The sequence below is a fragment of the Rattus norvegicus genome, chromosome 19 (genome assembly GCF_021556685.1).
Source record: "Rattus norvegicus strain SHRSP/BbbUtx chromosome 19, alternate assembly SHRSP_T2T, whole genome shotgun sequence".
In the NCBI taxonomy this organism is placed as follows: Eukaryota; Metazoa; Chordata; class Mammalia; order Rodentia; family Muridae; genus Rattus; species Rattus norvegicus.
Window position 1 is genome coordinate 23922826 of NC_141552.1, and position 27880 is coordinate 23950705.

At 43.3% G+C, this 27880-nt stretch overlaps 2 protein-coding genes and 1 pseudogene across 8 annotated transcripts in view; 2 read left to right on the plus strand and 1 right to left on the minus strand.

The window, feature by feature from the left end:
* LOC147999182 (disks large homolog 5-like) overlaps positions 1-27880 on the plus strand; it is a 72458-nt gene that overhangs the window by 6805 nt on the left and 37773 nt on the right. The window lies entirely within an intron of this gene.
* LOC147999183 (DNA-directed RNA polymerase II subunit GRINL1A pseudogene) lies at positions 499-4562 on the minus strand (annotated as a pseudogene). The gene is made up of 2 exons (XR_015643892.1): positions 2142-4562; positions 499-1577 (listed from the first exon to the last, which is right to left on the minus strand). The product of XR_015643892.1 is annotated as a DNA-directed RNA polymerase II subunit GRINL1A pseudogene (transcript).
* LOC147999184 (disks large homolog 5-like) lies at positions 4001-27450 on the plus strand. Of its 3 annotated transcripts, XM_087596273.1 has the most exons (7): positions 4001-4063; positions 17299-17415; positions 23950-24109; positions 25289-25432; positions 26062-26228; positions 26950-27055; positions 27173-27450. In XM_087596273.1, the coding sequence occupies exons 3-6, from the start codon at positions 24099-24101 to the stop codon at positions 27012-27014; spliced, it is 387 nt and encodes a 128-aa protein (XP_087452399.1). In that variant the 5' UTR covers positions 4001-4063; positions 17299-17415; positions 23950-24098; the 3' UTR covers positions 27015-27055; positions 27173-27450. The 3 variants fall into 3 exon arrangements, with proteins under 3 accessions (XP_087452399.1, XP_087452400.1, XP_087452398.1); XM_087596274.1 differs by lacking the exon at positions 17299-17415; XM_087596272.1 differs by lacking the exons at positions 4001-4063; positions 17299-17415 and adding an exon at positions 22763-22919.

Genomic DNA, 27880 nt, shown 5'->3' on the forward strand with positions numbered 1-27880 from the left:
GGGGGCCCTGGGTACAGTATACCTCCAGGACAAGGGGGAGCACAGCAAAGGCAGAAGCAACTACACACAGTTGCAAGCTTTATTAATCCCTATATACCTGGGAATATGAATAACTACAATTTTCATTTTGTCAAGATACCATAAGATCATTATTCCCAGGATACCAGGAACAACTGAGGGAAGACTAAACAAAGAAATACGGATAAACAAAGGCTTCTTCTCAAAATATTCATAAAACAAGTCACCTCCCTTATTATAATCAAAATGTACTCACCATTACCTAGAGAGCATTAGAACCACTTCCAGAGAAACAGGACATAGCAGAACATAGCTTAAGGCCAAGTGAGAAAACATTTTCTTCTCCAGGGTGGCATTCCAGCCCCTACTTGAATCTGTCACCAGGCCTTTCTTGACCCTGCCTGGGAGCTGCATCTGTATGTCTTAACAATTCCTTCTTTTTTCTTTTGTTTTAAAAGAAACACTTTCCATAACATAGCAAAAGTCTTTGTAGGGGTTTAATCATGTAAAAATAAAGCAACATAATACATAATGTACATAAGATTATGGCAAAACAAGCTCCTCCCAAGCTATGGAAAATCCTTTGAAGTCAAGCCTTGGGATCTAATCCTGTCAATTGATCAGCCAATAATTTAGCTATTTCCATAGGGGTAGTATCTTCTAGCTGTTTACCAAAAGACATTCGAGCATCATATTTCAAGGCATTAATTACTTTTGTAGCACTTTCATCACCTTCCAAATAGGCTTGAATTAACTTCCAATCATGTTCTGAATCATTATCCATATATTTATTAACACAAAGGTAGTAGGATTTCAATCATGTCTTAAATCCTCATATTTTTCAATAAATAACATCTTTCGACCCAACCATTCTACTGTTTGTTTTGAAACATCTACTTGATGTTGAAGTCTAGTATCAGTTTTAGTTTGCTCTATCCATAACTCATGTGAATCTTTATGCCAGTCTTCAACAAAATGCTTTGTCTCAATAGATGTTTTTAATGCTATGCTGCAAATGGCTGCCAAAGTAGCAACAGAAATAAGGCTTAAAATAGTAGCTACAAACTCCAATAATTCTTTTACGGTTCCTCAGCAGATTATTAAAAAATTCAATAATCATATAATTAAGAGGATCTTGAGACCAATGATGTCTCAAATTAACAGGCATCCATACATATATTTTTTGCTGAATATCATAATAGAATATTGATTTATATTAAACTGAATAGATGAATTAATACATGGATACTAATGACAGTACAAGCAAATCCATTAGCAAAATTAAATCTACCTATTAAAAAGAAATATGGCATAGGAATACAAGTAGTAACCTTGTCTTTCTTAAATGTTGTAACAATATACTGAGAGGCAGATTGAGTGTCCCAGAAAAGCTTCCATTAGCAAGCAAATCTTCTTTTAATGCAGTGACAGTCTTCCACAAATGAGCTTGAAACGCAGTAGGATCTTCCACAGAGGCCAGTGGGTTATCACCAATGCCTCCATCTCCACATTCCATCAGCAAGCATCCATTAAGGCGTTCACTCTCCTCTCAGTTCATCCTGGTAACATTTGACAAATCACAAGTGGTAACATTCCATTCTGAACATGTATTAATAATTGGCCATAAGGACCCCAATTTATTCATTTATCTTCAATAATTTTTCCAAACATGCCAGGGCAATATTTCCAATTGCATGGGAGATATTTTAAGCCTACATAAGTAAACCAAGCACAAATAGGATATACTGAAATGCTAACAAATGTAATGTTATTCCAATTTTGGTTATAGACCAAGCTGTCAATCCTGGAGACTGTAACAATTATTCCTGGTAATCGCCAATTTTAATAACCCGTTTGTAGGCCTGGACTCTTTCCTAAACACAAAGGCATTTTTAATCCAGCATAAGGAAAATTATACAAAGCTCCATCACGTCTATTCAAAAGGTCAAATTATTCCAAAGAGATGATAAAATGCTTGGGGTGGTGTATAAAACCACATCTGTTTCCCTGCCAAGTAGCAGGTTCAAATAAAGGTGGATAAGGAATATAAGCCTGATAACTCGCATTGGCCGCAACAGAAGAAACCGTGAGTAAAGCACACACTGCTAAAAATACGTGCTCACCAGTAAAGGACTTTCCTGAAGGAGACAACATAGTTTTCCTTTCCGGGCTTAATCGCTTCACCTAGGTAATGGGGTTGTCACCGCATCGATCCTTCTCCGTTGTCGTTTGTCGACACTAAGAGAAGCCAGGGCCTCAGTAATGGAGGACACCTCCTTCATCTCCGGAGAACATCCATCAGGAGAGAATGTAGCTGGTTTAACTGGATTCCTCTGAGGGTAGGGAGCGGTTCTTATCATTCTGTGCTTGGATCCGTCTCCTGGGTAACCAGAATTGTCCCCCATCCTGTAAGGAGACAAAACCCTCTCCCCTCCATACAGTAATGTCCCTTCCTGTCATTCAGCATCTCGGGCAATTTTTATCCATATTGTCTGTTCCATGCCTTCAGGGAGAAGTCCAATAAAGAGTCTATCTGCTCTTCATATAACTTCACCTTGTGGTAAATTAAGAAGATTAATAAAAAATAATGCTTATGCCAATATTACTCTGGGACTGGTATGCCAACCCCATTCAGGCTGTGTAAGGTCATCTCTTTTCCTTTTTAATTTTATAATTTGTCATTTCAGGGTATGGTGAAAACTTTCAACAAAAGCTTGTACTTGTGGATGGTATTCTATACCAGTAATATGTACAATATGATATCATTGACAAAATGTTTTTTTTTTTTGCTCTGATTGGTATTTTATTTCTCCTTTACAAGTTCCACATAATAGACAAAGGCTTTTTGATAACATTGTTATCTTTGCTGAAAATGATCATATAATCATTTTAAAAAGCACAAATGTGTACATATAGGACTGAGCTTTCTGCAGCCTGTAAACACCTCTGTGGGTTTAACAAGGAAAAAAAGCAATATACTGACAATTCAACTGTAACTCTTAGAAAAACACCTGTTTCCTTACCAAGCACGAGTGTCCTGTACAGGGACCTATCATCCCAGATGGCAATGAGTTCAAGCCTAGGGCAGCCAGGAGCAGCTCCCCACACCAGCTCAGAAGACCCTCCCCACCCAGCACTTCTTCCAAGTGCTCCTTAACCTCATCACAGGTGACAGCAGTTGCCCCAAGAGAGGACAGAGCAGCAGACACAGTGGTGGTGGTTCCCGAGTGTTGTGTGCGGCATTTCACATCCAGCATCTCAGGAACGTGTCCATGCAAGCATGCGTACCATTCTTTAGACTGCTCCCCTCATTTCATGAGTGAGGGGACCAGGCCTTCCTAATTCACTTTAGGTGCCTGGGATAACAAAGTATTTCACCAGAAGGGGTGTAAGCAGCGCTATCTGATAAGAATACGAAGAAGGAAAAAGCAGATATCTTAAAGAAAACGTGTGTTCTACTCACACTAAAATATCAGACCAATGCACAATATACTGCAAAACTGTAACACAATACGGCCAAACACAGTGTTCAAATATTGAACTGTTCAAGCATGTGAAGATCATCTTCTGAAAAACAAACTGGGTTCTTACTTTGTAGCTACCTTTGTGTAACTTAAACTGCTGTCCCTCAACAAGGTCTGACACTCTTGGTACTTGTTAGGAAGTTCGATGAGACAATGTAAGCTCTAGAGTCAACTCCCGGGATCTCCCAGCGCTCATTTTCAGCATTCGCCCAAGGACTGGGCATCATCTTCATCCCTCACTTCTCGGTATCTCCCTGAAGACTCCCCTTCTGGATTGTAGCTCTGCATTGTAATATTCAGTCTCTCGGCTAGTTTCTGTGCTGCGAGCTTTGCCCGCATCTTCTCATAATTCTGCTTCTGCTCTTTCTGCAGAGCCAGCAACTCTTCTTTGGAGAGCAGCTGTGCAGGCAGGGGGTGGAGCAGAAGAAGGCGAGCTGCTGTGACATCATCAAGATGCTGCCTAGCCCAGCTTCGCTGCTCTTCTGAGGAAGCAGGAGACTGAGCCCTCTGACAATGACTTGGTGAGTCACTCTGTTGTGTGGGTAACACATTGGTCTTAAACTTATGAGGAGGGGGCACTGGGTTTCTAGCTCGCATTTCTAGCACTGTCATGTAATGAGGCTTCTTAGGAGTCTCACTCTGCAGTCCTGGAAAGTTCTCAGTGCTGGTGTTTTCTTCTGAGGGTTCAGTCTGGTCTGCAGTTGTGATCTTTTGCAATTTAGTGATAAACAGACTGTCGACGCTGCTGGAAACCTCTTCCGCTTGACTTGAATGCTGGGGGAGATGTTCATTAACTTCAGATGGGCGAGCCTGGGCTGTGATGTGGACAGACGGGCTGGTAGTCACTGTGCAGCCAGTCTCCAAAGTCTCTTCATTGCCTTTGTGAGTGAGCTGTGTAGGTCCCTGTGTTTCTGAGGTTGTTTTAGATGATTCAATGTCTACTGACGAACATTCAGGAACTAATGATGAAGTATCAAGCATCAGGTCAGAATTCTGGGCCTTGTCTATGTCGGTATCAACTCTTGTGGATGCTTTATGCCTTAGCTTACAGTCATCACTAACAGGATGAAGTAGTTCAGTTCTCCCTCTGACCTCTTCACTTTCTGAAATGGCAGCTCTCAGTTTGGCAGTGGTGTCTGAGATCTTTTTACCTTTGTCGGGCAATTTGCAAATGAATTTTTCTTTGTGCAAAAGTCTCTCCTGGCGCCTCAACCTCTCCCACAGCTCCACCAAACTCTGCTGCCCCAAGTCCTCAGGAGCTGGGGGCTCGAAGCCTCAGGGCAGGGAGCACATTGTGCATGGGCTGAGGCTGGCCCCGCAGGCAGGGTTCCCCAGCAGGGCCCATGGCGGTCGCAGGCTCCGCGGCGGCAGCAACTCTGGAGCACATGCAGGAGTCGCCATTTTCCCGGATTAGCTGACAAAATTGTTTAAATTGATAAGAAATATATGTTGGTCCATAATCAGTTTTAATTTTAGAAGGCGGTCCCATAACAGCAGAAGTTTCCAATAGATGCTGTATAACATGAGCAGTGCGTACTCCTGGCAATGGTGTAGCCCATACAAATTTTGAAAAATTATCTATGCTTACATGTATATATGAAAGGCGACCAAACTCAGAAATATGGGTTCCATCCATCTGCCACGATGTATTAGGTTGCATTCTTCTGGGATTAATTTCAGATGGAACACATTTTATAAGTGAAGGCTGACACATAGGACAATTAGCAATAATTTGTTTGGCTTCAGAATAGGGAATCTTACATTTAATATGGAAATATCCAATATTGGCATAATTATGACTGTTTTCTTCTGGGGTAGCAAATGCCACTAATTGATCAACCATATGATTGCCATGTGTTAAAGATGCTGGCAATCTTGAATGTGATCTAATATGTGTAATAAATATTCTAGAGTTTCAGAATAACAATAGTCCTTTAATATGTGAGAATAACATTTAATATAGGCTTAGATGTAGAAACAAGAGCAGTCGCAATATTCTGTACTACTCCTACAACATAAGCTGACTCGGCTATAATATTTTTACATCATGAGTAAAATCCGGCAATACATTAATTACTGCTAATACTTCATTTTGTTGTACTGACCCAAAAGAAGATTCTTGTGCCCAAAATTTATCTTTGGTCCAATAAGCCATCTGTCTTAGATCTTTGGTCTTGGAGCCATCTGTAAACACAGTAACGGCAGATGGTAATGGATCAACAGAAATTAGTGTATTTATCACATTTTTTTTTGTTTTCTTAAGCAATCCCAGAATTTACTATGGGGAAAATGAAATTCAGTATTTCTAGTGTAAGAAATCATGGCTAATTGAAAAACTTCAGACGTCTGCATTAAATATTCCACTTTATTTTTGCTTAATGAGAAAACAAAAGCAGCACAATCATATCCCCACAGTGTAACAGGTCTTTGTATGCCTTGCTGAATAATTAAAGAAATTTGTTCCTCATATGTTGTTAATGATTTGTTAAAGTTAAATTTAATATATATCCATTCTAAAGGCAACTCATCTTGAGCTAAAGTGCCTATAGGATATTCAAGAGTATTTCAATGTATAATTTAATAACTCTATCTGGATCAATACGTGCCAAAAATGCATCTTTCCATTTTCAGAGAAGATATACTTACATGGCTTCGTATAAGCATTAATATCCCCAGTCTCCTTTAGAGGTAATAATGCTCTCCTGTACTCTTCATTAGCATTTTCAAAAGCAAGCATTTTCAGCAGTTGTCCTCCAGCTTCCTCTCCTAACACTGTTCTTTCCATTGTTAATTTTAGTATACATAAAAACTTAATATATGGGTTCATAGAAAGTTACTGCCTTTTTCAACCAACCACTATCATCCTTTATAATTAGTTGGTTGGGCCACACCTTGAACCGATGATAGACATTGTCCCAGGATAGACATTCTTTATCAGCAGGTCTCAGGGTAGAACTGGATTTGTGACCCTGTGCTATAGCACTGTCCAGAGTGGTAAATGCAGCTTCTGAAGAGGAATGCAGGCCTGGCCTCTAGACCTCCACCTTCCAGGCCTGTCTGGAGGGCCTGATGCCCTGGGGCAAAAGAGACTCCATCTCTCCAGAGGAGCACTGCAGTCAAATGACACCTCAGTGATGAAAACTATCAGTCCCCAAAGGCATGCCACTGAGCAGAGATAGCCTCAGTCATGCACCTCTGCCCATCCCCAGTTCCTCATGTCAATAACTCAACCTTTCATGAACTAGATGGTAATGCTTGAGGCAAGATGATCAGTAGTTTACTGGCCAATCTGGGCTCTATGAGACGCTCTCCCTGAAATCAGAGCCAGCAGGAAATTCAGTATGAAAGCTCTTTGTAGCTGAGCTCAACAACCTGATTCAGAGCCTGGGATCCCACACGGTAGGATAAAGTGACTTCCATGCTTTTTCCTCTACCTTCAACACTCATGCTTTGGAATGCACACCCCTACAATGAGATCAATACACATGGAATAAAAATTAAACAGAAAAATTAATGAAGACAATGCAGACAATGTTTTAAAGATCCTGGGAGTCCTCACTCTGCACTTCCCTTTCCTTTGCCTTGGGAACATCACCTGCACCAGAGACTGGAGACTTCCTGCAAAAGAGAGAGGAGAGATGCACTGTTCATTCCGCTGGAGCTGTGCAAAGACCAGAGCCACCTGTCTTTTCCTGATAGTGGGAGCTGGGCCCAAGTGTGGGCTGCTCCTACTAGAGGAACCACAAGAAGAGGACCACCTTCCTCAAACCTTCCTGGAAGTCACAGCACTGGCTATGGACTTCCCTCAATCCTCAGATGACACAATTTCAGCAATGGCTCAGAGCCTCTTAGGACAGAGGGGGACCAGAGCTTCCCCCCAAAAGCAAGATCCCTGTTTTATCTGACAAGTATGAGGGCTTAGGGATGGGACAGAGGATGTGACAAGGTTACATGTAGCACAGGGACTAGGTTAATAAAGAAATCAAAGAGGAAAGAAACATGGAATATTTCTCATCTGTTCTTTTTGCTCTATTCATAGGGATGAGGTGGCAGTGTGGGGTAGAGGACTATGACACAGCACAGCCTTCTCTGCACATGGTTAGCTTTCTAGGCTGCCTGGTCACTGTGACCAGCATCTTTTCAACTGTGCCACTCTACTACCAAGGCTGACACAACTGGTGCACCATGTAGCAATAGGACTGTACTGACTTAGGGACATTTGGAATCACACAATGAACATGTGTCACAGATGGGTTTTTTTTTTTAAGAAAAGGATTAAAACAAAAATTATTTATTTTGTCCATATGAGTGAGTACACTGTCCCTGTTTTCAGACACAACAGTAGAGGGTAGAAGATGAGATTAGAAATGGTTATAAGACACAGTGTGGTTGCTGGGAATTGAACTCAGATCCTCTGGAAGAGCAGTCAGTGGTCTTAACCACTGAGCCATCCCTCCAGCCCCAGTATATTGTATTTTCAATATTGTTTGTTTTTATTTCCTTTCTCACCTATGTCTGTATGGCGTTTCTGTGAGTACAGGTACTCATGTGCTTGTGTAAAGGTCAGGGACAACCTGAGCACAGGTCCTCACCTTGTACCTCTCATCCATGCCTGTGTATGCTAGGCTAGCCCTTCCCCCTAATCTAATCCTAGAGACTGTCCACTTTAGGCTCCTGTCTCCCTGTGGGAAGTGCTGGATGACAGACACTACTGCATCCAGGTTTATGTGGCTTCTAGGGACCTAAACTGTTGTTGGGCTTGTTCAGCATGAAAATAAACACCATTTCACAGCCCTGGCTGGGCCAGGCAGCGCACAGGTCTTTGCTGCTCTTGCAGAAGACTTGAGTTCAGTCTCCAGCACCCGGGTCAGGTGGCTCACAACCACCTGAGACTCCAGGTCCAGGGACTTCCAAGCTCTTCTGGGTAAACCTACATGGCAAAAGCAGGGCTGGGAGCTGGAGGCTTCTGGTGTTGGCTTCTCCCTGCAGTAGGGGGCAAATCATGGGCATGTGAGGTAACATGGAACCCTGTAATTCATTAAAGTGCAGAAGCTCCTGATGTCCCTCATGGTGCCCCAGAGCCTGCTCACCACACATGGAGGCTTCAGTAACATGGCCTTGTCCTGACCTGTGTGCACTCTGCATCCTCACTCTCTACCCCCTGCTTTTCGGCGTTGGAAGTCTCAGGTGTAGGAGGCGCCTACCATAGGCCTCTTCTCTCAGCATTTCAGCATTTTACATTTTATGTAGTTTGTGGTGTTCCTGTGCCATGATATGCACATGGAGAGCAGAGGACACAATGTGGACTCAGTTCTCTGCTTTCACCAGATGATCAAACTGAGGCCATGAGGCTGGGTGGCAGAGCCTTTACCTGCTGATCTGTACCCACTTGACCTTCACCAAGCATCCTTTGCTGTACACAGATATATCAGCCTGTCACCCTCATCCTCCAGACTCTTATGAAGCAAACCCCATAGGTGTGGAGCTCTCATGTTAGCCAGGCCTAAAGGGGAAGGCAGCAAGCCCTTCAGGAACTCTAGAAAAATGTCTATACTGGGACTAAACTCGTGCTGCCATGTAGAGCTACATTTTTCCTTTAAAACAGAAGGATGTGTGGTGGTGGTGGCACAGGCCTTTGATCCTAACACTTGGGAGGCAGAGGCAGACAGATCTCTGTGAATTCTAGGCCAGCTCCCTCTACAGAGCTAGTTCCAGGTCAGCTACACAAAAGAAACCCTGTTTCCAAGAGTAAAACAAAGAAAGATAAAGAAAGGAAGAAAGAAAGAAAGAAAGAAAGAAAGAAAGAAAGAAAGAAAGAAAGAAAGAAAGGAAGAAGGAATTTATATTTTGTATACAATGAGATGCCTGCCTGTCTATGCCTGAACCATCATGGTAACTATAACTCTTGTCACATCTGCATTAATTCAAATACTGAAGGCCAAATGGTTAAATCTTAATGACAATACAATGGGGGGGGTGCTGAAGAGATGGTTGGTTTAGTGGCTAAGAGCAGAAGACCAGGGTTCAGTTCCCAGTGTCCACATGGTGGCTCCTATTAGCCTGTAATTGGAGTTCAATGGAATCGTTCTGGACTTCATGTGCACCAACATACCACATGGTGCACAAGCATTTATTAGGTGAAACACTCAGGCACATAAAATAAGTAAATAAAATATATGGTTAACAGACACTGTGATTCAGGAAGTTCTTAGTGACTTTGGTTATCATTTCTCTCTCCTGGAGACCTGTCTTCCTCATGCTCAGCCTCCATGGCTTCTAGGACATTTCCTAGCTCTGTGGAGCATGAAGTACTCAACACCATAAGCCAAGCATTCCAAAGCCATCTGCACCTTCACTGCTACACCTTCTCCATGGCTGTGTCTAAAGGGAGAGACTTGGAATCCCACAGATGCAAGGCCAAACCTGTTGGGCTATGTGAACCCAGACACCCAATAGTCTGATCTACTCCTGTCCTTGGCTATGGCATGAGGCTGTTAAGACAAATTAATCTGAAGGATCTCAACAGCTATGCTGTTAGACTTCTCATTGCTCTGCCCGACCTACAAGCTCCTTTACTGGCTCAAATTCACACCCGAACTCCTCTCCTGCCTCAGCCACCATCAGCTCTTCTACTCCTCTCCAACTGTGCTCTGAATAATCCACACTAAGGTGGACGTTAACCTCTCCATGGACCTCCAGACATATGCTTGTGATTACTCTTCATTGGCTGTTTTGTATGGGTAGGCGGGTACTTCTAGTCTCATGCAGAACGCTGCTCACACATTTTGGATCTTACAACACCCTCTTGATTGAGTATCCTGACTAATGACTGACTGGGCCTTCCATGCCTGAAGTCACCCTCTGTCTCCCAGTCCAAGATGAGAATCCCCACCATAACCCCATGGTGTCCAGTTTCATCTCAGAAGCTAGGCTCTGCACTAGCCAATATCATTTGGATCTCGGCCTCTAATTCTCTGTTAAATCGTTCCTCTCTTCTTTAAAACAAATTCATTTTGTTGTTTATTTTTTGAGACAGGGTTTCTCTGTTTGGCCCTGGCTATTCTGACAGGCTCTCTGTAGATCAGACTTGTCAGGAAGCCAGATATCTGCCTGCCTTGGCCTCTTAAGCACCGGGATTACTGGATTGTGCCAGCATGTTTAATTAAAAATTAATTAGTGGCAGTGCATGTTGGCACATGTTTTTAATTCCATGCGTTGGGAGGTAGAGGCATTGTGAGTTCCAGGACAGCCAGGGCTATAAATTAACACCTTGTCTCAAAGAAAACAAGCCAAAAATGAAACAAAAATGTTGCAATATGGTCTTAGGTATGTAACTGAGTCTGTTCTTGAACTCTGAATCCTCCCACTTTCACTCAGGTGCTAATCAGCAGGCTTCTGTCTTGACTTTCACTGCGCACTCAGGGCTGCCAGGACTGTTACCTCTCCCAGGGTAACTCCTGACTCTCTCATCAGCATCATCACAAAACTCCTGCTAAGAATTAAGGAAACCTGAATTCTAAGGAACAGTCGGAGCTCCAGTATTTCCAAAGCTCACTCTAATACAGATGGATCCTATGCTACAGTAAAATGGTCACAGCTGGAGGTCTTAATTCCAGGACTTGGGACAGAGGGGTTGGAGGATCTTGAATTCAAGGTTATTTTTCTGTTACATTGTTGCTCAAAGCAAGTTTGGGCTGCTACAAGATACCCTGTCTCAAAACTATACCAAACACACCTAAAATGAAACAGAGGAGTTTGAGTGGGCACAGATGAGAAAGCTCGGCACTTTATGGCTAAGCCACCTGCTGCCAGCACCAAAGTCCATGCACAGCCCCGATTCTGAGCTGCCTCTGGGACCCTGCTCAGGAGAATGCACCAAAGTAGCTCAGATCCAGGGCTTTTGGTCTAAGAGGAATTCAGGCAGTCACTCTTTGGATGCCAGTTCTCCAGCTCAACTGCCTGTCAGCCCAGGATCTGGTCTTAGTCATGGCTTGGCACCCCTAAATTCCTCCCAGCTGTGCTCTGAACTCACCCTGTGCCCGGTTCTGATGAATCTGCCATTCTCCATGGGAGTAGCCTCAAGAAGTCCCTCACATCTGAAGCACCACTCTGAGTGCACTAAATACTGCAGGGGAGGGGCGTGGCCAGCAGAGCACCCACCCCTTTCAGCTGTAGAACATTTAGCTCTAGAGTGAGCACTGCTGTGCATTGTGGAACATCAGCAGTATCCCAGCCTTGGCCTGGGAATAGCCGTTGACACCCACACTTTCTGGAGTGACATTGTCTCCTGAGGATAGAGTCAGATCAGGAGCAGCAACTGATGTTCACGAGAGACAAACTTTCTTCACCACCTGCCCATGCTGGCCCTAGGATCTGGGCTTTTTGGGTGACATGAGTGCTGAGCCCCCCAGGTAGATGGGTTTTCAGGGGTCAGGTGGTTATTGTCACCAAAGGTATCCACAAGGATAAGTCATACTGTACTAATTCCCATATTAGATCCCTTCTCACGGGTCACAGAGGCCGTGCTGGGTCCTAAATGTGGACCCAGGTTCCTGCGCACTTTTGAGGAGACTGGTCAGGGCGCAGGCTTCATGACATTTTGTTTGAATTATTTTGGGGGATTTTATTTTTACTGTTGGGGACAAACCTAGGGCTGCCATGTGCTGGGAAAAGGCTTTGCCACAGCTGTAGATCATCCCTAATTATAAACTCCTAAATTCTCCCAATCCTGGAACTTTCTAGGTCCCTCACATGATGCAACCTTTGGGGGATTCCTCACATAGAATCATGGGGTGGATTGCATCCCAAAGAGAGAAATGTTCCCCAGTGTCTGCCGGTGGCTGTGGTGATGAGAGTGCTCACCAGTGGATGGCAGGGCCCATGTGAAACCCTTTTGGTTTCCACTTGAGTGGAATCTTCACCAGGCCTTTTTTTTTTTTCTTGAAACACAGGTTGCCCTGGAACTTACAGTCTTCCATCACTCTGACTCAGTTTCCCATGATTGGGCTCACAGGCTTAAATTACTATGCCCATATATGTTTTTTTTTTTTGTATTTATAAATCTTCTAAAAGCCAGAAGGATCTAGAATTTAAAATTTTGCAGTCCAAGGCATTTCCAACAGGGGATTCTTGACCTAGGAGTATCCAGACCAGTTTTTATTGTGTGGGTACTTCATTCCCATAACAGCTTATGCTCGACAAAGAGTTCCAAGGTGTGATGTCACTGGGCATCAGGCGGTGTCCCAAATAGCAGCACTGACTCAGGTTGTAATTTAGGCTGGAGAAACTTACTAGGACCCTGGTAATCCTAGCACCCTGGGACCTTAGCTGTCCTTAATCAGATCTGGCTATGAATCAACTGCTCTTGAGGGTGGATTGGAATTCTAGTCACTGTGAGGCAGGAGCATTAGTATCCTACAGCCACTCTGGGCTCCATAGGAAGACCCTGTTTCAATAGTAAAAGGGGTCACCTGCGAGTTCTTACTGTCTTCCCTGAGGCCTTCCTGCTGGAGTTAGAATAGCTGTCTCACCAAGTTGAAGTAGAGGGCAGAATGTTGGTGCCTTCTATAATGAGTACTAGTGACAGATAGTCTATGGAAATTCTAGAAAGATCTACAGGTATTTATGTCCTGTGCATGGGAATTGCTGGCTTCCCTGTGTCCTTTGACTTTAATTTGCAGTCCATGGTGCACCTGGGAATGTCCCAAAACCAGGCTGCACACAGGGCTTGTCCCATGATTCTCACTTGCACCCAGTGCCTGCCTGATTGTCATACGTCTGACAGAGCCACTGTATGCTCTCCTGACACCTGCGGAGAGCAGTATAGGGGACCCTACCATCCCCACACTGCCCATCAGGGTCTACAATGTCCCTATATGGCACTGAGATGGTCTAAGCTCCTTCCCGCCTATATGCTGCATCAGAATCTGACCATTCCTAATTTCCTCCTCTCACACCCACACTAGAAGCCCTGTACCCACACTAGCCCCAGCTGGCCTGTTGCCTAGTGACATCTCATGGACTCTGCCCCAATCCCCTGCCCTACCCTGTCCTGTCCCAATCCCCTGCCCAGCCCTGCCCAGCCCCAATGCCCTGCCCTGCCCCAGTGCCCTGCCCTGCCCTGCCACAATGCCCTGCCCTCACTCAGCTGACAATGTGGACATCTCAAGACAGTCACTGGACAATGGCTGACACACTTGTCTGAAGACTGGAAATGTTTCTCGATCTTGGAGAGGAAAGAAGGACCCTCCAACTACACTGTCCTCTAAGGAAGTTTATTCAGGTGAGGGATGACAGGGACTGTTTTGTCTCACGTCACACATGTCAGTAGAAAATATCCTAGGTATTGGATGCCGCTGTTAGCATTAACAGAACAAAGCACATAGTGTTGGGAAGGATAATAAATTATGAGTAGGATTAGAAAACCCCAAGCCTCTTCCGGGTTCTAGGAGAGCAAAAAAAAAAACAAAACAAAAAAAAAAAAACAAAAACCAAAAAAAAATACCATGAAAAACAGCATTAATGTGATACTTTGGATAAATCTAGTTACTAGTTTCTATTGTGATACCTATTGTCAGTGCCTGCGCCGACAGTGTGTGAATATCGGGTGTAGGTTTGTGGGGTTGAAAGAAAACACGTACATGGGTCACCCCTTTTTAGCCAGTGCCACCAAGGCTTTACTGAGATCTCCTTATATACCAGAGGCAAAAGCCGTGGAAAAACAACAAGGCAGGTGAAAATCCCCGACCAGGAAAATAGGACAAGTCTGTGTGGTGAAAGTTCCAGCCCAATCAGGGGCATAAACAGCTTCTTAAAAACAAGAAGCAGGAAAGCTCAGTGGGGAGGAAGGGTGCCATGGAAAATCCCAGCCCCAAATCAGGGGCTAAGAGTAGCTGTCAAAGGTGTAAACAATTTCTTGCTATAGCAGGCTGAAAGGCTCAGCGAGGGGGGAGGGAAACACCAAGGTAGGGTCCAACAGGAGCCTTCACTGGTGGCTCTAATGTTTCACTTTCCTCTGCCAACTGGCCTCCACACTGTTTCTAGCACCATAATGATTTCAAGTCTTCCTCCTAAGGAATTTTGTGGCAACCGTTGAATGCTAAGCACAAGGCTTCATGAGTGTTCCCCTAACACACACCCATGTTGCAACCTTCCATGCAGGCTATTTCTTGATGTGATTTCAAGCACCTGTACATAATAAGACAGGAGAACATTTTGACTGCATATTCAAACTGGTATTATTTCTCAGGAATTTTTAATGGCTAATATTGGTGAAGGAGGATAATTTGAGTTAGGATGAGACATTTTGGGGCAGGATTTGGAAGGAAACATTCATTTAGATGCATAGGAATTACTAAGGTTTTTATAATCAAGCCCTCGGGAAAATTTGGCTTTGGAAGCAGGAGGTGCTCAGTGGCACTGCCCCGGGAAAGTCTCCTGGAAAGGACACCTCAGCTTATGCTCAGTACAGGGAGAACATTAGCAGGAAGGCAAAGTCTGTTTCCCATGACATCAGCTGTCTCTTCTTGGACATTCTATTGTCTCCTAGAGAGTTCTTGGCATCCTCTGCTATGTCACCAATGTTGTAGTGACAACCAGTGCCCTAGTTTGTCTCAGTCCGAGTCTGGCAGATACATCCTAAGACATGTTTTCCAGTCTTAGAAGTGTTTTGGGAGGGAGATGTCGATTGTGGAGAGACTAGGGTGAAGGAGTCTGACCTTTCGTCTCAAAGAAATGATGGACAAAGAAAGTGGTTCTGGGGAATGTGGAGTAAGTTCTGGGCAGTGTCTTTTGAGCTTTCTGTGGAGGCGGGGGGCGGGGGAGGGATGGTGGGGGTCCTGCAAGCTTAAGCTGACCTTTCTAGCAATTGGCCACAACAACTGGAGCATCTGCAAAGGAATTGAATTTCCATGAATATCACAATTCCTGAAAGTCAAGGATTTCAGAACATTAATTTTCCCATTCCCAAAGAATGGATATGGTAAGGCCAATGCTACTATTTTGTGAACTTCTGGCCTTTACTTTTAAAGTTGATTTGTGGCTTGTTTTTTGTTTGTTTATTTATTTATTTAGTGGGTAATATTATTTATTGCCAAAGTCAAACATCTGGGTTACATCCTGGGACCCACATGACAGAAGGAGAGAAATGGGTCCTGAAAGTTGTTTGGTCATGTGCTGCAACAGACACACACACACACACACACACACACACACACTCATACTCATATTCACACTCATACACACACAAACTTTAAAGCAAAAGTAATTTTTCTTACAGTCTGATATAATTGGTTCTAATAAAAAGACAGCCTTGGGTGTAGTTACTATATAATTAAATAGTACTCATGCTCTCAGGCAAAGAGTTTAAAGTTTATAGGTACCTAATAAACTAGCATTGGGACATATAAAGAACATTTAAATGTTCAGCAGAAATACAAAGAATAGCTCATTTAATTTGTTAAAAGTGAAAGCATACATAATTCTGAAGGTTTTTATACTAGTTTTATTATACATATAACTAGGAAACGGAAAACATACATATTTGATCAATGAAATGAGGAAGAGTGATTTAATGAACAGAAAAGTGGATGGTACTTCAAAACTTCCGTGATTACATATTATCTATTTAATTCCCTCCACAATAGCAAGAAACGGACATTATTATTTATGCGACATTAGAGATACTTAAACCGAGAAAATAATGTTTGGCCTGATTTTCTGAGCTTCCTTAAAGATATAGTTAATTGACAGAGCTGTGCTTTAAAATTAGGGTCCATATTGTTCTGTTTTAAATGTGTGCCTTTTCTTTCTATTTTTTTCTCCATCTTTATTAAATTGGGTATATCTTATTTACATTTCAATTGTTATTACCTTTCTGGGTTTCCAGGCAAACATCCCCCTAGACCCTCCCTCTCCCCTTCTCTATTGGTGTTCCCCTCCTCATCCTCCTCCCATTACCACCCTCCCCCCAACAAGCCCCTTCACTGGGGGTTCAGTCTTTGCAGGACCAAGGGCTTCCCTTTTATTTCTAGTGGATTCTGCTCTCCCTGCTCTGTGGGAAGTGGATGGGGGGAACCCTTTATCACGTGCCTTTCACATGCGTGCTTTAGCAGAACATCCTTTTACCTGCGTCTGCCTCAGTGAAACATTCCTTCACACATCTGCCTTAGCCTTTCACCTGTGTCCACTTCAGGGAACCACTCCTTCAGGTGTAGAATCTCTCTAGATTAGCAAACCGCATACAGAACATTCAGAACAAAACAAGGTGTGTGGTCAGCATGTCCTTGAGCCAAGTCCCTTCTCCTGGTCAGTGACGGCAGGCGTGTTACAGCAACAATATGAAATGGCCGGCAGGCATGGAACAAAATGGCAAAGCTATTCTGGGGGATGTCAGACCGTACCAGCCAGCAGCTCAACTGAATTTTTAAGTTTTGATGTTACAAGTGAATATACTTGACCTTCAAAAACTGAGAGAGCCCATTATAATATGAACTATATAATCTAGGCCAAGACTGCCTCTAGGGCAAAGGCCCTCAGCCTGGGGGTCGTGACCCACACAGGGTCTCCTATCAGATAGTTTACACTACAATAAAGATTCATTATAGTAGCAAATTTACAGTTGTGAAGTAGCGACAAAATAATTTTGTAGTTGGAATCCCCACAGCATGAGGAACTGTTCTAAAGGGTTGAGGCCATAGAAAGGTTGAGAAACACTGCTCTAGGAATTTATGTTTTCTTTCTCTTTCATATTTTTCAGACAGAATCTCAAACTGTAGCTGAGATTGGCTTGGCTTGGAACACGAGTGTAGTTCATGCTGGCATCAGACTTATGGCAATTCTCCTGCTTCAGCCTCCTACTCAGGAGCCTACCAGGGTGAGATCACAACCACGGGTAATGGGATTGCTGTTCTTGGTTGTCAACTTGAGTGTACCTGGAATTAACTAATGCCAAATGGCTTGATGCCCTGTGAGGGGGAGAACTCACTCTCTCTCTCTCTCTCTCTCTCTCTCTCTCTCTCTCTCTCTCTCTCTCTCTCTCTCTCTCTCTCTCTCTCTCTCTCTCTCTCTCTCTCTCCTTCCTTCTTTCTTTCTGTTTTCCTCTCTTCAACCCCCTCCTCTTGGTCCTCCTCCTCTTCTTTGTTTTTTTTTGAGACAGGGTTTCCCTGTGTAGCTCTGGCTGTCCTGGAATTCATTTTGTAGTCCAGGCTGGCCTTGAACTCAGAGATCCAACTGCCTCTTCCTCCTGGATGCTGAGGCTAAAGGCATGAGCACCATTGGATTTTTTTTCTTAATTAAATTATTTGAAGCAAGAAGACCTACTTCTAATTCAAATCTTGGAGATCAGAAGATAAATCTTTAATTCAGATCTTTTGAGATGGAAAGGCCCACATCTAATCTGGGCCACACCTTTTTTTTTTAATTTTTTTCATCTCTATTAACTTGAGTATTTCTTATTTACATTTGATTGTTATTCCCCTTCCCAATTTCCGGGCCAACATACCCCAACCCCTCCCCCTCTCCTTCTGAATGGGTCTTCCCCTCCCAATCCTCCCACCATTACCGCCCTCCCCACAACAATCACGTTCACTAGGGGTTCAGTCTTGGCAGGACCAAGGGTTTCCCCTTCTGCTGGTGCTCTTACTAGGCTATTCATTGATACGTATGTAGTTGGAGTCCAGGGTCAGTCCATGTATAGTCTTTGGGTAGTGGCTTAGTCCCTGGAAGCTCTGGTTGGTTGGAATTGTTGTTCATGTGGGGTCTTAACCCCCTTCAAGCTCTTCCAGTCCTTTCTCTGATTACTTCAACGGGGGCCCCGTTCTCAGTTCAGTGGTTTAATGATGGCATTCGGCTACGTATTTGCCGCATTATGGCTGTGTCTCTAAGGAGAGATCTACATCCAGTTCCTGTCAGCTTGCACTTCTTTACTTCATCCATCTTATCTAATATCTGTATAGGTATGGGCCACATGTGGGGCAGGCTCTGAATGGGTGTTCCTTCTGCCTCTGTTCTAAACTTTGCCTCCCTATTCCCTGCCAAGGGTATTCTTGTTCCCCTTTTAAAGAAGGAGTGAAGCATCCGCATTTTGGTCATCCTTCTTGATTTTCATGTGTTCTGTGCATCTAGGGTAATTCGAGCATTTGGGCTAATATCCACTTATCAATGAGTGCATACCATGTGTGTTTTTCTGTGATTTGGTTACCTCACTCAGGATGATATTTTCCAGTTCCATCCATGTGCCTATGAATTTCATAAAGTCATTGTTTTTGATAACTGAGTAATATTCCATTGTGTAGATGTACCACATTTTCTGTATCCATTCCTCTGTTGAAGGGCATCTGGGTTCTTTCCAGCTTCTGGCTATTATAAATAAGGCTGCTATGAACATAGTGGAGCATGTGTCTTTGTTATATGTTGGGGTATCTTTTGGGTATATGCCCAAGAGAGGTATAGCTGGATCCTCGGTAGTTCAATGTCCAATTTTCTGAGGAATCTCCAAACCGAATTCCAGAATGGTTGTACCAGTCTGCAATCCCACCAGCAATGGAGGAGTGTTCCTCTTTCTCTACATCCTTGCCAGCATTTGCTCTTACCTGAATTTTTGATCTTAGCCATTCTGACTGGTGTGAGGTGAAATCTCAGGGTTGTTTTGACTTGCATTTCCCTTGTGACTAAAGATGTTGAGCATTTCTTTCGGTGTTCCTCAGCCATTCGGCATTCCTCAGCTGTGAATTCTTTGTTTAGCTCTGAGCCCCATTTTTTAAATAGTGTTATTTGTCTCCCTGAGGTCTAACATCTTGAGTTCTTTGTATATTTTGGATATAAGCCCTCTATCTGTTGTAGGATTGGTAAAGATATTTACCCAATTCGTTGGTTGTTGTTTAGACCACACCATCTGCTGGCAGCTCATATCAAGGACATGGAAGAAGGAAGTTTGCTTTATTAATTCGCCTACTTCTTCAGGATTCCTGCATGTACTGAAGAGCAGCTGAAATATCCAGCCTTATGGACAAAACCGTAGGGGTTCAGGAGTTGCCCCATAAACCACACAAACTCTGACCTCACTTAGAGAGGGATGGTTTATTGAATGCCCACCCGAAGACTTATCATCAGAGACGTAGCTGAGAATTTGTCAGGCTAGGACCCTGGACATTTTTCTATGTCAGTTTATAAAGCCTAAAACTGTGAGCTCATAGGCAGGTGCTGTAAGGGCTGTCTGGTTGTCAGCCCTGACTCAAGCCATTTTAGACAACAAAGGTTCATACTGACTTTTTATCTGTTTAAAGATTTATTTATTTACATATAAGTACACTGTAGCTGTCTGCAGACACACCAGAAGAGGGCATCAGGTCTCATTACAGATGGCTGTGAGCCACCATGTGGTTGTTGGGATTTGAACTCAGGACCTCCGGAAGAGCAGTCAGTGCTCTTAACCATGGAGCCATCTCTGCAGGCCTCATATTGACCTTTAATTTTGTTGGTCCTACATGAAGCTTATACTTATGGAATTTAAGATTAAGAAACCTCACAACATAAAGAACCTCCACCCAGTGGTTTGGGAACGGGTAGGTGGGGGAGCACCCTAGAGGAGGCTGGGGAAGGGGGTGGAATGCAGGGTTATTGTAGGGGAAACTGGAAAGGGGGTTAACATTTGAAATGCAAATAAACAAAATAATCAATAAAAAAAACCATTCACGAGTTATGTGATCATTCCTGACCCTGCTCTGAGTTAAATTATTTTCAGACAACCATGACAGGCAGACATATTACAGCAAGAATATGAACTATCTGGCAGGCATGGAACAAAATGGCTACAGCTATGCTAGGGGGATTGGCTTCAACAGGGGTAACTACTGCGTTTTAGACCTTGCATTCCTTGTTGAATTAGCTGTACCACAGCCTATAAGCCATTCTAATAAATTTTCTTTCTCTATATACAGTCATTCTAGGAGGGATGATTGGTTATGCATTGTTAAATGCAATGCTGATCACGAAACCCCATCACTTCCACAGCAATATGCAAGTGTAAGTAAGTTACTGAACAATTGAACAGAAATTAATATTTACTGCATTTATTGCGTGTGTCAGCAGGCATAGGGAACACCTGGCTGCTTACATCTCTTGGTCTCTATAGAGTAGAGGGAGAACTGAGACCCACTGAGGAGGTCTCTTAAGCGAAGACCAAACTCCTTGCAGTGACACTGGATTCCAGGCTTGTTGTCCTGTTTAGGCCTCACTGTGGTCTATGTACACTCTATGCATTCTCCCCATGCAGGTTCACATGGACTGAACTCAGAAAGCTGGGGTTGGCAGAAAGATGTCTGGTTAAATAGCCCACCAGGTTCACATTGTATCAGCTTGATTTAATCTAAGGACAAAGAAGTGGAGCATCTCTCATGGGTTTCTTCTAAACCCTTGAAAGGATCACTGGGGTTTGACCTCAGTACTTCATACTTCTTGCTGGGTCAGCGAAACTCAGGGAAGCTTGAGATTGCCATAGGCACAGTATTATGCTAGATATACTGAGTAGATGATACTAAGATGTTCAGATGGTCATACCCATTTGCATGAGTTCTTAATGTGCACCTAAGGAAAGAGAGATCAAGGTCTTCAGAATAGGAAGATCATTTCCAGTTCTTTTCTACAATTCCAGTCTGAAAGACTGGTAGGGAGAGAATGGTAGATAATCAAGAATTCATAGATGATGCTTTGAAGGAAGTGTGGGTTTCTGTGCTGGTTTAGACAGGGTCTCAAGTATCCCATGTTGCCCTCTTCCTAGCTGGCCAGGTTCACTTTGAGCTCAGATAAACCTGCTTCTACTTTCCAGTAGACAGTCTTACAAGAGTGGCCTCCAGGGACTGTGAGGACAGCATTAGCCTTGGACAGTTGAGGTGTTTAACCCACAACTATAGTTTTAGCCACTTTGTTCCATGTCTACCAGCTATTTCAGATTGTTGCTGTCTATGGCTGACAATCACGGACACAGAAAAATAACCTGATAGAGAGCAAGGACATGGTGATCACATCCTTTCCTGTTCTGTATGTTCTGGATGAGGCTTGTTAAAATTCCAATATTGCAGAAAGCTTTATATAGGACCCATCACATTAAGCATCACTGTGCACTGTTCTATCTAAAATGGCCTAATCAGAACTGACCACCAGATCAAACTTCCTGCAATCCTCATATGAGAAGCTTGAGCTTTTTGTTTTGACTTTTTTCTTTCTTTCTTATTTTTTGCTGTATAAGTTGAGAGGAAGATATTTGGGGCCATGGATCTGCCCCCAAAATCTGGGGTATGGATCTGATCAATCAGTGTTGGTGTGTGCACTCAATACAGTATCCATTTTTTACTGTGACAGATGCTTTTGTGTTTGTGGGGAAGCCCATGACCCAGAGCACAAGTGCTGGGTCCTTGCTCTATCCACGTAGTGATATGTATAGCCTCGTCCTACACCTTTATCTGCACCCCCTATATCTCTTGACTATTTTATTTTTCTGATAGAAGCTCAGCTTCTGATAGAAGGCCTGTCAGCAGTGCTCCTTTGGCGACATTGGCGCAGAGATGAGAACCCCACAAGCAGCATGAGGTTCCCTTCATTGGTGGCTCCAATATTGCACTTTTCTCTGCCAACTGGTCTCCACACTGTTCCTAGCACCATAAAGACTTCAACTCTTTCAACTAAGGAATTTTCTGGCAATTGTCGATTGCTAAGCACATGACTTCATGAGTGTTCCCCTAACACACGCCCATGTTGTAACCTACCATGCAGACTATTTCTTGATGTGATATAAAGCACCTGTACAGAATGAGACAAGAGAACTTTTGACTGCATATTCAATCTGGTGTGAAATCTCAGGAATTTTTAATGGCTAATATTGGTGAAGGAGGATAATTTGAGTTAGGATGAGACATTTTGGGGCAAGATATGGAAGGAAACATTCATTTAGATGCATAGGAATTACTAAGGTTTTTATAATCAAGCCTTGAGGAAAATTTGGCTTTGGAAGCAGGAGATGCTCAGTGGCTCTGCCCCAGGAAAGGCTCCTGGAAAGGGCACCTCTGCTTATGCTCAGTACAGGGAGAACATTAGCAGGGAGGCAAAGTCTGCTCCCCATGACATCTGCTGTCCCTTCTTGGACATTCTATTGTCTCCTAGAGAGTTCTGGCATCCTCTGTGATGTCACCAGTGTTGTAGTAACAACCAGTGCCCTTGTTTCTCTCAGTCTGAGTCTGGCGGTTACAAGCTAAGTCATGTTTTCCTGTCTTCGCAAGCGTTTTGGGAGGGGGAACGTCGATTGTGGACAGACTAGATTGAAGGAGTCTGGCCTTTCGTCTCAAAGTAATGATGGACAGAGACAGCACTTCTGGGGAATGTTGAGTAAGTTCTGGGCAGTGTATTTTGAGCTTCCTGCCAGGGGGGCTGCAGGCTTATGCTGACCTTTCTAGCAATGGGCCACAACAACTGGAGCATCTGAAAAGGAATTGAATTTCCAAGAATATCACAATTCCTGTAAGTCAGGATTTCAGAACTTTAGTTTCCCCAACCCCACAGGGAGGATGTGGTAAGGCCAATGCTATTATACTGTGAACTTCTGGCCTTCACTTTTCACTTCATTTGTTATGTTACATTGCTATAAAAACAAGATCAGGAGTCATGGAGGGTCCACCTTTTCTGAGTTTAGACAGGGCAGCAATGTACTTCACTATCATTGCTTCTTTAAATACAGTGGATATCTGACAGTAGGAAAAGGGGGAGAATTGTGCTCCAGGCAATAACCTTATGTTCTAGACATCCTCTGATTTCTTCTAACTGGCAGGATCATTGTTAGCTTTATATATTAGAGGTTGTGTGTTACAAACATGTTTCTAAAATACCAAAAGTATTTGAAACATGTGGACCAAGATTCATCCTGTAACCTATTGGAACTTCTCGGGCATTTGGTATTTCAAATAGGGGAACTGATAAGTCTGTTGACCATATCCTCCATGGAAATGTGTTTTTATCCAAAGTTGTTGGCCTAGAGTATCAGGGTAGGACATCTGAGTGTCTCCAATCACTCAAGTTTTGTGGATGGTGAATTTATCATCTGAGTTCGAACCCACAGGGGTGAGGGTCCTGAAACCAAGCTGTACCCTATTCAGCTGATGATAATCCTGGAGAAGCCATCTCCGTGGTACATGTAAGCACCTGATGTCCGGAATAGGGAACACCTGGCTGCTTACATCTCTTGGTCTCTATAGAGTAGTGGGAGAACTGAGATCCACTGAGGAGGCCTCTTAAGCATAGACCAGTCGCCTAGCAGTGACACTGGGTTCCAGGCTTGTTCTCCTGTTTAGGCCTCACTGTGGTCTATGTACACTCTATGCATTCTCCCCATGCAGGTTCACTTGTGTTCTTCTACCTACAGACGCTGGGAGAGAAACATCATCCCCTGGAACTGCCCTAAGCGAGAAGCAAGCCAAGAAGGAAAAGGAGAGGCTGATTAAAGAGCTGCAGCTCATTACCGAGGAGAGAAATGACCTGAGAGATCGCCTGAGGTTTCTGACAGAGAGATCCATGAAGAACAGGTATGAATCGCTCCAAATGCTCTTGTTTCTTTCCTGGGTCTGCAAGGTCACCTTCTTCTTATCCTATTAAAGTTTTGGGTTCTAGAAAGCTGTGCCTCCCTAACCACCCTGTGCTAAACCTCACCTCCCATATAGAGGAGATTCAGAACCTTGACCCTTTCTGAGGAGCGAGATGGAAAATGGACTCATCTGCTTCCATTTATTGAAAAGCAGATCTTGTGGTCTGAATGAAGAATTCGGGGATAAAGTCAGGGAGAGTGAGTGTCTAGTGTGCATTTGCAAAGCCCTTGACAGATGGTGGCTTTGCAAGATTGTAATTGCAGTGAGTTTACGGTGAGTCTCTGTACTTGCTAGGCAGGGGACTGAGTGCTGGAAGATCCACGCAGCAGCCTGAGGGGCCTGGTACCAAACTGTTCATCTCAATGCTTGACTAGAAGGTCTCAGGCTCAGGCCTGTTTGTTATTGTCTGTGTGTCTTGCCCTCTGAGACAGCAATGGTGGATGCATTTCTCCTGGATTTCACAGTACTCTCTGTTTCCATATTTCTCTTTCTCTTTCTCTGACTCTGTTTTTACATTTCTCTTTTTTGTGTGTATTTCTCAGTCTGTGAGTCTGTATGTGCATACATCCAAATGCATATGGACAACTTTTATATGTTTATATTTCCCTCCACACTTGGAATCTAGGGGTCTATGTCTTGGCCTGAGTATTTACCTGTAACACATTCATGGTGATGTGAATGCTTTGTTCTGGGAGCCCCACTGTCAACAGCACAGTTCTTTGCCTATGTGGACACGTTTGTCTGTATATTTGTATTCCTTGTGCAGATTATAATTTTGTGTTGATATAAGGTCTGTTGTCAAAACAGGAGAAAAGAAATCACCGGTTTCTGGGTGTGTTGGGTGGGGGAGCATGGAGAGGTGTGGCCTAGGCTCTTGATAGCTTAACTGGCTTGACTGCAGATTTCCTCTTGATTGAACAAAGGGAGCCAGGGAACCCTCCATCTGGATGCTGAGATTCTGGTGTCCTGGACGCAGAAAAACACGTTTCTGAAGCTGAAGAATATCCAATATGTACAATTCAGAAGGTGTCCTTCCAGGACTGGTGTAGTACAGGACCCACCCTGAGCTCATATATTCCTAAATGCTGATGTTCATTGGATTCTATCATTTGGGGCCAGGCCACACTTCAGGCCAAATCCATATTATGAAGACCTGGAGAGAATGGAGGAGGCGGTCATGTCAATTCTGCACAACTTAGAGATGGAGAACACTGAAATCCATGAGAACAACCATAAGCTGAAGAAGGAGATTACCTTCTTTAGGTAAGTCCTGGTCAGAAAGGCTATCACCTCTGGAATGGCCATTTCTGACTTTCTTTGTTCTGGATTGGACGGTCTTCAGCTCTGGTTCTATATCTTGTGCTGTTTACACATCAGTGTGCCAGGGTCATTAGGACTCAGTTTTCAGTTCCATAAAAGACTGTTACTCATCCCAGGATTGTCTAGGCATCTTCAGAAGGCTCTAAATAGAACAGCACTGATTGAATCAGCAGGTTATTAGGCTGACCTGGACCTACGGTGTCATACCAGGTTTTACAAAACTCAGTTTGTGGACCACATGGTTAGAATGACCTTCTCTTGGTTCTACTGACCTCCTTTGAGGGTGTTGGCCCACTACTAATTGATGTTGCCCCCATGCATTGGGCTTTCATGGATAGTTGTAGATCCATGTTCTTTTTGAGAGATGTGGACACTAATTGGTGCTCGGGCCAATCAAATAATTTATTCTTCCCGGAATTTACTCTTTGTGGTTTCTGCAGCAGCCTTATATGTATCGAAATGAATTCTATTAAGTCTTCATGGGTATCTGGGTCCTGGTGGAGTTAGTGGCACTCGGGAGTGGGAATGGGAGAAAGGGGCAGCATGATCTTACTATGCAGACTTATTTCCAGAAACCTGCTCAGCCAGCTCCTGATGGACAACACATGTAGGAAGAAGTTGTTCCCACTGAAGCAGGAGAGCAAGGAGGTACATCTTGATTGTGCACTGAACCAGAAATATTTGGTTGACTTCAACAAGAAAGATAAAGACCAGCAACGTCCAGACCCAGCATCATCTGGTAGGGTTGAGCAGCTGTGTTAGCTTAAAAATATCTGATAAAGTTTGCCAATTTGATACATCTTTGCTCTCTCCTACCACCTTACTAATTTACACTCACAACCACCCAACCACCTCATGTAATGGAATTGTTCATTGCTCTGCCTATGCACAAGTATTCTGGGAAGCCAACCACTTTTCAGAAACTGAATTATTTTGCAAGTATATTTGTCTGCTCTTTTTGAAGCTGCAGTAGAGAAATGGTGACAGATTAATAACATACCTCATTATTGCATATCCACGTGATAGATTGGATGCTCTGTAGAGTTTTGAACAAGTTCTTGGTTCTTTGACAAATGACACTCTGTGGTCATGTGACTTCTTGTGTAGGAAGCACCTTTGCGGGATAAGAACAAAGTGCAAATGTCAAATTAGAACTTGTCATTGGTTTTAACCTTGGTGACATATGGACATCTACTTTCTTCCTGCAACCCAATGAGGTTCCTTCCATTGCCCTGTTCTTGGTTTGCACTGGTATAAGTCTGGGTCCCATATTGGCAGCCCACATTATTTTGAGGCTCTCTGGAGATTGTGCCCTTCCCAAAGAGTTAGCAACAATGATATCAATTAAAAGGTCCATGTTGACTGTCCAATAGAACTGAAATGGTAGAAGGCAGCCTTCCGACAGCTGCCTTGCATTTCACCACCAAATCAGTGTCTGAAATACTGCCTTCCTCTCCCAGGTCTCAGAAAGTGCAAGAGAGCTGGAATTGGACACACACCAGTAAGAGAGCTTCCTGAAGAATAAGTTGCTTTCTCAGGAGTCCCTGATGACAAACATCCTGAATGGTAACAAATTTTTTGGATGAGTATTCTTCCTCAGAGTTAATTTTTCATTGCTTAGAGACCCTAAATTTAAATAACACTAAGCCAGCCTGACTGATTGAGGTCATACTTTCTTCTCAGAAAACAACACTTGAGAGACAACTTGGGGGACCTCCTTTCATTATGTGTGCAAGAGGAGAAACAGCAATACATCTGTGCTTCTAAATATTCCTTAAGAATGTGCTGTTTAGAAATATTTTTGTTATGATTTTAATTGAAATTTTCTTTTTGTTGTTTCATATTTATATGTTCTTGTTACTGTTTTTATCTTTTCAAATATTTTTAAATATTTTAATTTATTTGTGTTAATCCTGTTTTGTTGTAAAAATGAATTCCTTATGAATAAAAATTGAATTCTATCTCTTGACTCTTAAGACCATCATTCTTACTCAAGGGTTCTGTCCCCTCCTGTGGACTTAGAACTGACAGCTACAGATGGATCTCTGCATGTTCCATGGATCCTGGGCTAATAAGTGAATTCAAAGTCACCAAGGGGGACCCAGTGTGACAGTGTCTTTTGTGTGGATAATGTGGCTGTTTCTCGGACACACACTTTATGAAGTAATCACTGACATGCTTTACCCAATTGTTAGGGTCCATGTGGTTCTTCTGAGAGAGCAGCAGATGCTCTATCCTGTGAGTCATCACCACAGCTCCTGCAGGTGCTTTTGTCCTTCCACATCATGTACTGTATTAGGTGGACAGGATCACCTCCAATTAAATAGAGAGATCTCAGGAGATGTGTATTCACAGGAAATTTACTGAGCTGTGCATGCTCAATGTGTTAGC